Source organism: Zonotrichia albicollis, chromosome 2 (assembly GCF_047830755.1).
Source record: "Zonotrichia albicollis isolate bZonAlb1 chromosome 2, bZonAlb1.hap1, whole genome shotgun sequence".
Lineage (NCBI taxonomy): Eukaryota > Metazoa > Chordata > Aves > Passeriformes > Passerellidae > Zonotrichia > Zonotrichia albicollis.
The window spans coordinates 48,636,064-48,649,984 of record NC_133820.1 but is presented as its reverse complement, the minus strand read 5'-3'; the positions used below and the strand labels follow the sequence as shown (position 1 = coordinate 48,649,984).

At 40.5% G+C, this 13,921-nt stretch overlaps 1 protein-coding gene across 1 annotated transcript in view; it reads left to right on the top strand.

Annotated features, from left to right (window-relative positions):
- Positions 1 to 13,921, top strand: part of NOX4 (NADPH oxidase 4) — a 111,868-nt gene that overhangs the window by 83,994 nt on the left and 13,953 nt on the right. Inside the window, exons 14-17 of the mRNA XM_005485778.4 lie at positions 4,945 to 5,064; positions 8,466 to 8,574; positions 9,136 to 9,204; positions 11,272 to 11,372. Coding sequence (XP_005485835.1) covers positions 4,945 to 5,064; positions 8,466 to 8,574; positions 9,136 to 9,204; positions 11,272 to 11,372 — 399 coding nt within the window. The remainder of the gene's footprint in view (positions 1 to 4,944; positions 5,065 to 8,465; positions 8,575 to 9,135; positions 9,205 to 11,271; positions 11,373 to 13,921) is intronic.

Genomic DNA, 13,921 nt, shown 5'->3' with positions numbered 1-13,921 from the left:
AAGGAGCCATGCATCAGGAAGCCATTGTGATAGAAGAGCCACACTGCAGAGAGACAAACCAGCTTAAACTGGAGAAACAGCAGACAACCGATGGATACAATCAGACAGCAAAATTCAGGGAAACAGTGGGACAGTACTGATCCAGAATATGACTGAGATACAGGGAGCACATCAGGAGCCTGTTTTCTTAGATATCAGAGGAAAGAGGAGTCTTAAGAAGGAATTTGAAGGGAGATAATGAGATAGCTCTGCAGATGTTTACTGTGATTCCCTCCTAGGCATGAAGGAAAGTGTGGGAGGAACATGGAGGCGCTTGTTTGAATATTTGTCATGTGGGGGTGGAAGCTGATAGTGTGGGTTATCAGAGAGAGATTATTGCATCTCTCTGGTGCAGCAGAGTTGGAGCAGCAGAACATAAGGAAACTGCTTCAGCCATCAGACAGTCAGTTCCTTGGAGTTCTCAGGTTGGATCCATCAGTACTGAGATGTGGTTTTGGTAGGACAAGTAAAAGAGAAGAACAAGCATGTGAGAAGAGTTGTTTAATTGATTTCATTATGATTTTGGAGAATGTCAGTGATGTTTTCCTAAGGAATCAGGAATTCAGCTTCATTAGCTTTATTGACTGTGTCATATGACTGTATCCAGAACTTAGTGTGCTCACACAAAGATACCTAAATGTGGATCCTAGTAAGAACTGAATATCAAGGACATGAAATCTCATGCTGCTGGTTTAAATCGTTCTTCAGCTGACATTGGTAAGAGCTTTGCCTGAAACCTCAGACTAGGGTTTCACTTTTTGTGCTCTATGCAGTACTTTGTATCCAAGCATTTTGTTCAGCTTGCTGATGATGATTCTTTAATTAAAATTTCCTACGAGCTCTTGATTTAACTCCCCTATCCATCTGTTATTGCACTAATATCCCAGATAATGTCTTACAGTAGCTCCCAGAGAGCCTAGTAAAAAAAAGTGATAACATCATTTACTGTTGGGTTGTGAAATACAATCAAAGCATTATCTTTTCTAAGGGCTCCTACAGCCTGAAGTAAAGCATGGCACTGAGAGCCAAGTCCAAGAGGTGTGAGCAGGTATCCACACATCACTTTGCAGTTCCTTATGGAAAATAATGAATTGGATCTCAAAAGTAGTACAGCTGCCTGTGTTCTTGAGACAGTTTAAGGGCAGCCCCGTGTTAGTGCAGTAGCATTGCCCAGTATTGGAACAACCTGGTTTAGTGCTTGTTGGGCTCTTTTGGTACCACTGCACTGTAGAGTGGAAGTGTGCTTTAAATAGAAAATGTCTGTAAGATGCTTTTTAATAATGTGCTCTGCTATTTTTTCTGATGTATTCTATTTTGAAGAGCTTTTTTTTCTCTATCTAAGCTGAAAAATTGTGCCACAATAATAACTAAGAGCACTCCTAAGACTGGAAGTAAATATATGTGAAAAGAACAACTTGTTATTTGAATAAATTTGCCTGAAGGGGAAATTTCTAAACTTCTAGTAAAATTCCATTCCCTTCCTTCATGTTAATTAAATAAAAGCTGGGAGGATATGAGAGCATAGCATGGTAGTGTGATATATCTGGGCCACAGCTCAAGAAGTAAAAAGTCATCTTACCCCCCTTGTGTTTTTATTGAGCACTGTGATATTTCATTTTCAATAAGGAACTGCATTTATGCAAAAGTTTTCTGTCCTACCAAATGAAAGGAGGAACATGTTGACAGGAAACAAAAATTGCATAATCTCTGCATAAGTCTATGACTGAATCACTGCTCTATTCAACCCTGTGCCATTTGATATGGCATCAGAAGGTTTCTTGCTTCCACTGGCCTGAATAAGAAAAGGATAAATGACCACTGCCATTCAGGCATCAGGGCCACATTTGTCTCAGTTATAAATTACCCCCCCATAGTAAAATGAGATTAAATAGTGCATGTTTATGACCTCCAACAAAATCTTCTAGGGAGATCATGTTATGCTTGGAATCAGTAATTTCAGGCACTCTGAGTGGTGGAGTGGGTTAACACAGTAGCAATGTTTCTCCAGGTTTTCCCCCATTTCTCTTTTTCACACTTGGAAGCAGTGACTTCTGGCTGCTATGTGCTGGACCACATGCAGACACAGCAGGAGGCCCTTGGCTTCTCTGACTGCATCTGCTGTCCAAGCAACTGCTCCTCACTCCCTCAGAGGAAGACACAGCGGGCAAATAGAAATATTTTGCAGGCCAGATGGGGCTAATGGACCACAAACTAGATCATTCTGACCAAAATGCATATTTAATTGCAGGTTGTTTCTTGAATTTCTGGCAGGCACTGTGCTTGACTGGTTTCTGGTGACCAGATCTAGTTTTGCCATTTTCCACTCCTGATCATGTCAGTATTATTCAGAAGCACTCAGACTTTCCAGGAATTTCTTAATCCCTCTGAGATCAGACATACATACATACATACATCCTGGTAGTCCTCAAGTAGTGCAAGTTATTTTAAGTGGCACTCCTACAATAAATAAATGTTGTCACATCCACTGGGGTAATTTCTGGAAAAACATGCTCTGATTGTTTTTGTTTCATTAAGTTGTGTTTTTCATTCAAAATGTTGGCTTTAGGTTTGTGTTTCCAAAGGAAAGTTAATGCTGCTTGTCCAGAATGTAAGGAATTTCCCTCAGGCCTGTGCTTTTGCCCTTCATACCTTTAGGAGCAATTCTCTAGATTTCACCAGCTAGGTGGGGCTGATTAGGGTAACATGTATATGAAGTTGGCCAGGAATGACAGGGTTGCTGGTCTTTGTTATCCAGTTATTTTGGGATGTTTTTTGTTTGTTTGTTCATTTGTTTTTGACATACTCTGAAATCCCAAAATTAGATCTCTGTTACATCTGTTACATGTACATCTGAGATCCATAACATTTGTGGACTTCTTTCAGAATATCCCTTGGACCAGGTTATTTCAGTGTTACAACCTGATTCTCAGCATTTCCCATGTTGCTTATTTAAATAAGAGCTGCTCCTTTATATCCTCCGTCAAACAGTGCAACTTTTAGATCTCTTAAAGCAGCTGCTGCTGCACTCTGCACCAGCAGTGGTATCATGTCTTTAGTGGAAAATAAAGCCTAGTTAAAGTGTTATGTAAGAGGAAACATTTAATGAGCAGATACTTAAAGTTCTGTTTACATTGTATGCACATGACCAGTTAAGTTTTTCTTGGCTGTATTGTGTAAAACAATATGTCTGTCCTAAGTAAGGAGTGAATTTGTTTTTCTAATATTCCCATCATGATGGAACTAACATATCTGACATTGCAAAGCTTTGAGATTCTCCAAGAGAACGTAGAATACTATAGAGAGTATAAATGCAGAAATGAGAGTAAGCATATTTAAGTTGAAGATGGTTTAGTTATTAAATGTGGTTGCTTAAAAGCATTTCTAATGCCTTCTGATGATGTCTTTGGCTGGGCCAGTGTCTTCTCCCTTTCTTTCCAGATAGGACACCAAGTGTGGAGTTGGTAAGACAGGACTTAGTTAAAAATCAGCCTTCAGATCTATCAGAAAGTTTGTAGTTATCTGTGTTCAATTAAGGCATCCAGAAGAAGAAGCCTAACATATGAGGCATATCAAGCAACAATAGGAAAGGGCTGGAAAAAATTTCCTAAAAAGGACCATATTGGCCAAAGTCACCCAGACAAGACATTGTCTTGACTAGTAAGATGATGCCAAGGGTCAGACTACAAAACAAGAAGAAATGAGATCAGACTGAGAACTTGAACTTAAGTTATGGCTAAAGTCCAGCCCTCCAAAGGAATTAATCAGATGAGGTTTGGAAGGCTTTGTCTGGGAAAAGATGTCTTCTCTGCCTTTAATTCTCTGGCTGTTGTTATAAAGGAGACTCTTAGGCCCTTTCATTAGACATGCAGTATGTGCAGCTTGGTTGTGCAGTAAGTACCAGTGTGTGTGCATGAAACTGATGTGTGTTGGAGCTCCTTAGTGAACTCAGGCCAAAGCTTGCTCTTGGTCAGCAGACCTGTGGGCAAGTACTGTTCCCTGAGCTGCTGCACACAGTGCTGGTCCCACCACACTTGGCTATGTTCAGCAGTTACCTCAATAAAACTGATCCAGTGAGTCAGTCATACACAGAACAGGCCTTGAGTAAGTGTCCTGTTCATGTTCTCTTTGTAGCAGTTTCTAAAGATGAATCTGTTACTGAGGTAAGATATGCAGTTGGTTTTCCATAGAAAATGAACAGAGTGGTGGAGTAGAGTGTATGAAATCTTATAGCCCATAAATTTTGAGCTGTCTATGGGTGACCTTCCTCAGATTGTCAGCACTGTAGCAAAGATCTTGTAGGAGGCCAAACTTTTGAAAATACCCAAAGCTGACATTTAAATTATAGTCAATGTACTATCAAGTACTACCTGAAGTGTTAAAAATGGGTTGGAAATGGGACACAATCTCCTAAATAATCTTTAAGATAAAGTGGACAGAATAGTTATAATAATGATAGGCATGAGTCAAAGGGGAAAAACTCAGCCGTTTTTTTCCCCCTTCAGAAAATGTGTATAAGATGAACCTCCTAGGCAGGCCTAGCCAAACTACATTATTTCTTACGTATGGCTCTCCAAGTCACGGTTTCTAGTGCCATTTCTTTGCCCTCTAACACCAGACAAAATAGGAAGCCATAATTTAGTCACCTCCACTTGTTCAATTAAAAAATAGCTTGTCTAATCATGGAACATGCCAAAAGATTTTAGGTAACAGTTTTTCTTACTACCTGTACATTCATTTCTGCCCACATAAAGTTTTCCAGGAAAATGACTTTTAGATTCTGCATCTGAAAACTAATAAAAGTTTTTAAACAAATTCTTTGCAGGGTTTTAATTCCAGCTTATTTTTCTTTACCTTTGTCTGATCTTAACAGCTTCCTCTAAAAGTGTGCTTTTTCTCTTTATGCAGACTGTATGTGGATGGACCTTTTGGAAGTCCCTTTGAGGAATCCCTGAACTACGAGGTCAGCCTCTGCGTGGCTGGAGGAATTGGGGTTACACCATTTGCATCTGTGCTCAACACATTGCTGTAAGTGAGCTTAAGCCTTTAAAGCCATTTTGCCCCAGTTTACAGCAACAATGAATGTCAGAAAGGCTTTGAATGTCTTAAAAAACTTCCACTGGCATAAGTGAATGATTCCTTGAAAAGAGGTAGAGGACTGAGGTGTCCCTAAAGGGCATAAATCCTCTCATACCAGCTCTGTAACCCAAAGAGTTGTGGCAGGGATGCTCCTGAACTGGGACAGTGTCACCAGCCTCTGTATCCTGCCTCCAATCAAGCCTGTGATTAATCTAGTCACAGCCTTTCAGCAGGACTTGTTCCCCCAGTCCCAGCTTAGATGAGACTGTGTACTGCAACAGTTTTTTGCGAGTCAGACAATTGTGATAATCCTTCTGCTGGAAATGCAGGACCAACTCTCCTGGTTTGACTTTTTAAATGTCTAGGCTTGAGGTTTTAATATAAGGGGATCAGTCTGAATTCAGATAGTATGCAGATGTTTAACTTCATTTAAAAAGTTTAAATTTTAGGTATGCATTTTTCTATTTTTCCTTTCTTGTTCCTCTCTCTATTTTAAAATTTCATTTTAATGTAAAGCCTTTGATATTCTATGCAGATTAAACCTTCCACCTCTTGTTTTTCTGTCACATTGACAGCATGGTCCCAACTGAATCCTATGCTATGTGAAATAAACTTTCTTTTATGATTGCTATTGATTTCATTTATATTTGCTAGAGTTGTTGGTTAAGGGCTCCAGTCACAGATTAAGCACCCCTGTATCAAATGCCCAGTATAAACCGCCAGCCAAAGCAGCAAACCTTCCCTGAGATGCCATCTGGCTTTGGGAGGGCTTTACAATGCACAGTTAAAGCATTTCTTGCAAGATAAGCATGCCATGGTCCGCTCTTAACTCCAAAGTGAAGTGTGGAATTTAGGTGGTGTACACATTCTTCTGTCCGTAGCCTGAGCTGGACCTGACAGTGCCAAGTGCTACTGGAAGTTATTAGCTTTGTGTGTCTCATGGTGCTGCAGCCCCCACAGACCATCTTGGGTTCCCTCATTTTCTTTTCTTGAGAGCATACAGATCACCTTCTCAAAACCAGGGTGCATTTTTTGCTGAAAGCCTGGGGCTCAGGTGGATAAAATGACTGTTTTCCTTGTGATGGATTATCCCTGATAGTGTTTAGCAAAAATGTCATGGAACACAAAGATGGGCCAGCAGCAGGTAATTAGATGTTTGTCTCTAATGTGTGTTAGCCGACGCTGTAGGAATTCTCACAGACACTGCAAGAAAATGGTAGTGTCCAAAGGATTTTGCAATGTCCATTTATCTGCATAAAGCCATAAATTGACTTCCAAGGAGCTAATTCCATAGCCTGGCTTTTTAGCTGCTCTTCCCTTGTGCACTGTACAATATACAAGGGAGTCATTCTGGGGAAAAGTCACAGTCTGCTTCCCTCCTCAGTATTTAAACATCAACGAGACACTGGTTTAGTGGCTGATCTGTGTGTGTCTTTGCCCTGGCTTGGAAGCAGATATTGGCAGATATGAAGATGCAAACTGCCTGATGGTGCCAGCTCTGCAGAGCAGCCAGGCCAGTCCTGTTGTGTCAAGGACACGCAGGTCTAGGAGAGATCCAAAGTCTGTCCTTGAAATCTTGTTTCCTGCTCCGTTGTTTTCCTGTTGTATGTACATAATTTAATTCATACCCCTGCCCTTCCCTCCACTTAGCTGTTGAACCCTGTGCCCTATTTTAAGAAATTATGATGTACTTTATGGAAAGCTAGAGGCTTTTTATGCACAAGAGTCTGTAAATAATGGCTGCTATTGGCAGTGTAACACAGAAACACACAAGATATGGGCGTTGTAATGGGGGATTGCACCTCTCCTGCACAATATATCCTGCTGGAGGTGGACCCAGGCATATGTGTCTGGGGTGCTATTTTAAACCTATGCTGGACTTGTTTGATGAAGTCTGGCAGTCCAGCCTCTTTGTCCTGATGCAGTGTTTCATCACCTAGAGTGGTGTTTGTTACTGAACTGGGGCATTTCAATACAAAATGCCTTGCATTTTTCTCTTTTATTCCTTCTTTAATGAAAAGCACTTATTTTCCTTGCTACTGCTTACAGTTCTCTTGTCATATCTGATCAGATTGTGACCCTTTCTAAGTGCTTGTCTTAGTCAGGCAGTCAGAAAAAGATGGAGGAAATCGTGAGTTAACAAATAGAAAATTGGAAATCAGGACTTGAAAGACACTGTACTCCCCAGTCTGAAAGCACTTTTTTAACTCTCCCTGGGGAGTTTACACAAAAGGTGAGTTCTCAGTTCTATGTGCTGCTGAGGTGCTGCTGATGTTTCCATCCTTGCTCCTCAGGCCAGAGGTATGGGGAGGCAAGACACTGGTTGGAGCCATCACTTATATAGATCTATTAACCCTATATCCTGGCTGGATATGCCAGCAACTCTACAGTTTGGAATAAAGTACAGTGGGTATGGAGAGATGTATCATGAAACTTTTCGACCAGGCCTGGCTCCTAGGATTGACATTTTAATTTTAATTTTAAGTGAACAGGCTATGGCCTTCTCTATCTGAAAATCATTCTAGGAGGAAAAGGAGGAAACTGTGCACTGATCATTTCAGTGATCAGAACAACATAAACCATGTAGTTGGCTAACTAAGAAAATGCTTCCTGAATACTTTTGCTTTATTTGAACTCATTTTTCATCAGGATATTTTTATTTCTATTTTCTTTCCTAGTTAATTTAAATCTTTCCTTTGTACTTATTTGTGTTTTAATTGAATTAGAAATCTGACACGAGAGTCCTGTTTTTCTAAGTGCAGTGCCAGAATCTGCCCATGGCTGCACTTTATCCATCAGCATTTTCTGAGGTCTGTAATATATCCCATGGTTCCCTAACACAATGGAGCTCTGATTTCATTTGGTCTTTGTGATTTTGCTACAGTATTAATTATAATCAACCAAAGCCTTTCACACAGAAAGGCAGAATTAAGTCCTGACATGATTACATTTGTCAATATTTTCCACTTACGGGCCTCTTTATAAACCTAATAAAGCATTGACATAATACACTTGAACTTAGAATGTCTCCTTTGCTTTGAAATAAAAGTTTGATGATGATATATGAGTCCATATTTGCTGCCCAAATCATCTGTATAGCTGAAAATTTCCTAGTGTGGAAGCAGTGTCTGTGATGGCTATTAGCTCTATGCTAGATATTTAATATTCTCAGGATAGTCTGAATAGGCTGCTTTGGTCAATTCAGCATCTGATGTGTCATAGCTTGAAGAACAACTTAGCAGTTAGCTTCTAAAGGAAATTCATGTTTCCATTAATAAATATAAAGCATCCTGATTAATGTTTCCATTTAAAATTATAATTTTTAACTACCCACACATTTTATTTTCAAGTGATGGCTGGAAATGCTACAAGCTCAGAAGACTCTACTTCATCTGGGTGTGCAGGGACATTGAGTCTTTCCGCTGGTTTGCAGATCTGCTCTGTATGTTGCATAACAAGGTAATGGGTGTTGCTTGGAGGGATCCTGACAACTTAAATGCAAAGTATGCCCACAGCACACACCTGGCATTCTGTACAGGATGGCAGCCTTGCTCAAAATGAGTGAACTCCAGCAGTAGCTTGGGCTGCCTGATCCAGGCTTCCTTTGTTCTTGGATCAAAAGCAGTTTGATTATCCATCACCAATGTTTCATTGCAGTGTTGCCATGTTCCGGTAGCCTGGACACTTACCTGTGTCCAGACTACTTTATGAGATGGAAGAAGAAGCACATACAGTCTGGAAAGCCTTGAGTGGCCTTCAGTCATTTAGTCATTTGGCTAGTAGGCAGATTGAAAAGAGAGTGGGATTTATAATTTCAAGTATATTTTAAGAGCCATGTAACTTCCTAAAATAATATTTTTTACACAGCACGATGTGCTATACAAGCACATCCTCTTCATTGAAAAGCTTACTTCATTGATGCTGAAACCCATGTACCTCAGCATAGTAGGCACAAATGACTTCATGCTTGCATTAAGAAAAAGAATATTATTTCACTAGCTGTTTTTATCATCCTCCCAGCTTTGGCAGGAGAATCGGCCAGACTATATAAATATCCAGCTGTACCTCAGTCAAACAGATGGAATACAGGTATGTGGCCAAATGTTGTTTGTAAACTAAACTAGACCTTGGAGTAATAGGCAATGCAAACTGTCAGTCAAAGGCAGAAGGGGATTATTGCAGATGGTAAAAACAGGAGATGAGGCCATAAACTCGGGTGACTGATTCATTAATAGAGCAAGACAGCCAGTTCATCCCCACAGCATTAAGAGAGTCTAGTGCCATACCCTTAACTTGATTAGGTGTAGGCAGAAGTCCATATCTCCCTTTTCTAGGAACAAGGTCCTTCCAGGCCAGGCCACAGACCAGACAGTTGGCCGTGTTTGATGGGAAATCTGCATCGTTTCTGGGATAAGAACCAAACCAGAATAGTTCTAGGAACCTGCAAGCTCAAATCTTCTTTTCCATATCTGTTTTCAAAGAATCTAGCTATTTTTAAAAACTTTTTATTTCATTATCTGGTATATAGATGAAAGGTAGAAATTTCTTGATGTGTAAGACTGGAAATTATACGGAACTGTCAGTTGACATGTATTGCCAACGCTAACGCCGGGCTAATTCCCCAACTCTTGGCATCTCCTGTAACTATTTGTGCTTTCAATCTTCATTTTACATGATGTAGCATATAAGCCTAGGTACAAGTCTTTACTGTGCCACGTCAGGAAGCTTTCCATTGACTACAGGGGGTCCAGAGCCAAGCCTAACAATTACTGGAAAACATGAAGTGCAGTGAAAAACCATTTCACTGCAGGATTGTGATCTGCCTGCTATCAGGTGGAGATAGCGTAACATTCACTGCTCTGTTAGGAACACAATCCTGTAGTTTAAATGATGTAGTAGCTACAGTAATGACTATGACAAATGCAATGCCTGGACAGCATATGTTGATGGAAACGGAGTGCTTGAAAATGCCTAATTGATGAACCTGCTATGTAATTTTTAGGTTAAAATTAAAAACTGAAGCTGGACTTTAATGCAGTATGATAGGGAAAGTGAAATAATAGTCAATTCAAAGGAAGTTTTCTGATACTATATAGTATACAAATACTGCATAGTGATGCTAATTAAGCAGCTGCTGAATTTATTCAAGTCAGCTTTTTGATTGAAGTCCTACTTTAGAGTCACTTTTTTGTGGCTGTTGAACAAAACTGCCACGAAGCATAGTGCTGCTCATCATTGCTCAAAGAGAAGTTAAGTCTCCATGGCCATACAGGTGGTGTCTTCACTGACGTTAGTCCAAAGTGCTGACTGCTGCCAGAGTTTGGGCAGTTACATTTCTTGCTCCCTTTGTGAGAAGCTCTTGTGCCTGTGTGGTAAGAGCTCACCCTGCAGCAAATACCTCTTGTCTATAAAAGCCCAAAGGAAGCTGAGTTGGCCAGGACTGTTTGCATTGGTGTGAGCAGTGTTTTGGGTTGTTCAGCAAGGGAGGGAAAGTGGGAGCCCAGATAATGTGTAGCTCTCTGCCTCTTGCTGCTGTGTTAGGACAGCAAACCCAGGGTTGTGCCCTGCAGTGGGAGGGCATTACACCTTATCAAAATGCTGGTGAGTTAGCATTCTGGAATGGAGTGGGTTCCATCTGGGGAGCAGTTTTGGCTGCTTTCTGCTGTTGCAGCAGCTCAAAACAGCTGGCAAACTACTCTCAGGGAGAAAAGTAAGATTTCCCTTGTTACTTTTTCAGACCCAGTCTTCTTAATAGTTACTTGTACAAAGTTTAAAAAAAAGACTTCAGACAAAAATATGATTTTTGCATCAGCAGCATTTCTTCCAGCTTAGCATTAAAAGCCAGTGTGGGAATGAGTAACAGGAGCATGGTTATTGTTTTATGGATTAAATAAATTGGTTTAAAAGTCATGTAGGAATTAATGAGCAGCTGCATGAGGGACAATGTATATAACTAGCACCAAGGAGAGCCATTGAAAAGATACTGAGCAGAGATATTGCAGAAAATGGCTGCAGCTCCCATCACAGCTGTTTGGTACTTGTGCTCAGGTTTTACACCTCAGCACTCCGGCAAGTCAGCCAATAGCAGAAATGGGAGCCCTGGGTGATATGAGGCAATTTGCAAGTCAGGCAGAATGGATTTTTTGTTTCTTGCAGAAAATAATTGGTGAAAAATATCAAGCTTTAAACTCCAGGCTTTTGATTGGACGACCCCGGTGGAAGCTCCTGTTTGATGACATAGCAAAGTGCAATAGGAGGTAAGTGCTCGTCCACGTGAAGGGTGCCACAGTTGGATGCTGGGCATATCTGTTCCTAGCTATGTTTGTATGAAAATATTTCTAGGATTTATCTTGCTGAGAGATAGCCTGTACAAACTGAAACATGGTGGTTTTTTTATGTTCAGAGCAGTTCAGCTTCTCATGCAGTTGAGATGTTCAGTGGCTCAGAAAATAAAAGTAGCAGATTTCCATCTCACCGCACAGAGATTACATGTGTTCTTGTCCGTGGCAATGTCTTGCTTTCAACATATGCTGGTTCTTTATATAAAGTTACATTTCTTAACATTGTTGATTCATGATTTGTAATGCTAATATTCACAGAATTCACAAGGAAGAATTTGAACTACCTGTATTGTTTTTATTCAGAAGATTTATTGTCTTTGGGTATTTCTGGCTATGTTTTATTCTCTGTTAAAACCTGGCAATGCCTTTTTATTGTGCTGGGAAAGCATATTATGATCTGAAAGACAAGTGTAAACCAGAGAAGACATGCATATAGAATGTCTTTGTCCAGATCCAACTTTGTTGGTTGAAAATTTTTCCTGCTGCTGGCAGTTCATTGCCTCAAAAGCTGATCTGGAGGAAGGGACTGTGTGAATCTTCCCTAATCCACTTCTGGCAAAGTCAGTGATGTGGGAGCAAACCCCCCTGAGCGGCTGTTGACAGTAACCTGGGTGCATCAGGTTTGAGAGGTGCTCTGCAGAGCTTTCCCTCAAGAAATTTTTGTCCTCTCTTGCACTTGCAAAGTGAAATCTACCCTTGACTTGTTGACTCGTCTCTTCTAAGGCTAGGTATGACCAGGGGACACTGAGCCCTGGCTCTTGAGGAATACTGAGTGCCAAGTGTATCACTGTGGGCAGTGTGAGCTGCTGACAGTACTTGTCTTGGATTCAGGTCATAGAGGATGCTGTGAGCAGGGCACCCCATAGGCTGCTACATCTCTAGTAAAATTTTCATACTTAGAGAAGGGGTTTAGAGCAAAGAACTTTGGGAAAGAAAAGGAAATAGAGAGTTCAGAGGGCCAAGCTGACTGGGCCCAAAGATCTCTGCGTAGTGGACTGTTGACCTTTTATGCTCCATTCCAAACTCTGTCTTTGTTTAACTGAGTGCAGTTTTAAAAGATGAAAATTATGAGGTTCCTGCCACTTCCCTCTGAGGATGTAAGAGCACATAATATAGATGAAGCCATTAGTAGTAATCATACTTGATTTTTCTTTTTTGCTTTCCATTGCATTACTCCTAATTAGACTTCAAGTACCATTTCCTCTGCATTTTCACATCAGGTCTTTAAATTGGGCTGCCATTTTCAAGCAAGGTATCTTTAATACAAGAATATAATCTTTTGATTACCTTGCTAAGATGTAGGTTTTGTCCCTGTTTGTCATCTCTTTATCAAGGTTTATATAGGTCTGTACCTATAGATGTAGTTACTGGTAATGGTGCCCAGTAGCGAAGCCTTTGACAACCTCAGCTGTCCTGCAGAAATTTACCTTTTGTAAATTTCCTAATTATTAGCTAATTATTCTCTGTATTTCCTTGAATGAGATGGGAACTTTAGTTTTTCCCTCTAGTGCAATTTCCAGGTCTGCTACTACCTTTATTTCAATTCTTATTTCTCTGTAACTTTCCACCTAAATGTCCCTGCTGCTATACAGAGACCAAAAAAACCAAACTAAAGCAAAACAGGTCAATCAAGTTGTTTGCAACATCTGGTGCCAGTGTTCAGACTTTCACATTTGCAGTCATCTCCTTGGGCTTGTTTATGGGCAACCAAGATATTTTCCCGTTTTTATCTTGTGATTTTAGGAAAAGCTGCATATAAATAAACAGGCAGCTGGCAAAGCTCTCTGTCTCTCTGTGTAGCCGTCTGATTGCTGTGTGCTTTGTGAATTGTTGCTGTTGTTGCTGTATGGGTCCCAAATAAGCAAAGTGCATTTGTAAGTGTCTGAGCTTTGCCAGACCTTCAGGGCGTGACATGGGACAGCCCAGCATCAGGTTCCTGCTCCTTTTTGATTTTCGGGAAAAGAGGAGCAGATGTATGCCATCTACTGTTCGTATTTCATATGACACCTGCAGACCCAGCAATCTGAACTGGAACAGTTACATAATAAATTACTGGTCTTGTTTTTTCATCCTTTTTGTGGGGGAATGGAGCAACAGCCTTGTTCCTGTTCAGTTGTGTCCTGGATGAAAAGCTTGCACCATGCTCAGTTTGCTTAGGTCAAAATGGCATGTGCTTTTTTCCAGGTAGAAAACGACCTAGAAAAAGACATGAATACCTGTAGGAGAAAAAAGCATGGAGCACCATGGTACATTTCTCGTGTGTTCTAAAGGAGAATCCTCTCTCTAGGAACAAATGTGGGACTTAAAAGAGGAACATTTCAAGTCCTGACTCTGTCCTCTCAATGTAGCAAAATATTTAATCTCTCTCTCAACTCCTGCTGTTCATAAAATGGATGTAAGAATATGTGCTGACCTACTCATCCCATAGGAACACTGAGGAATTACTTGCTTAGTGCTCTGAAGGA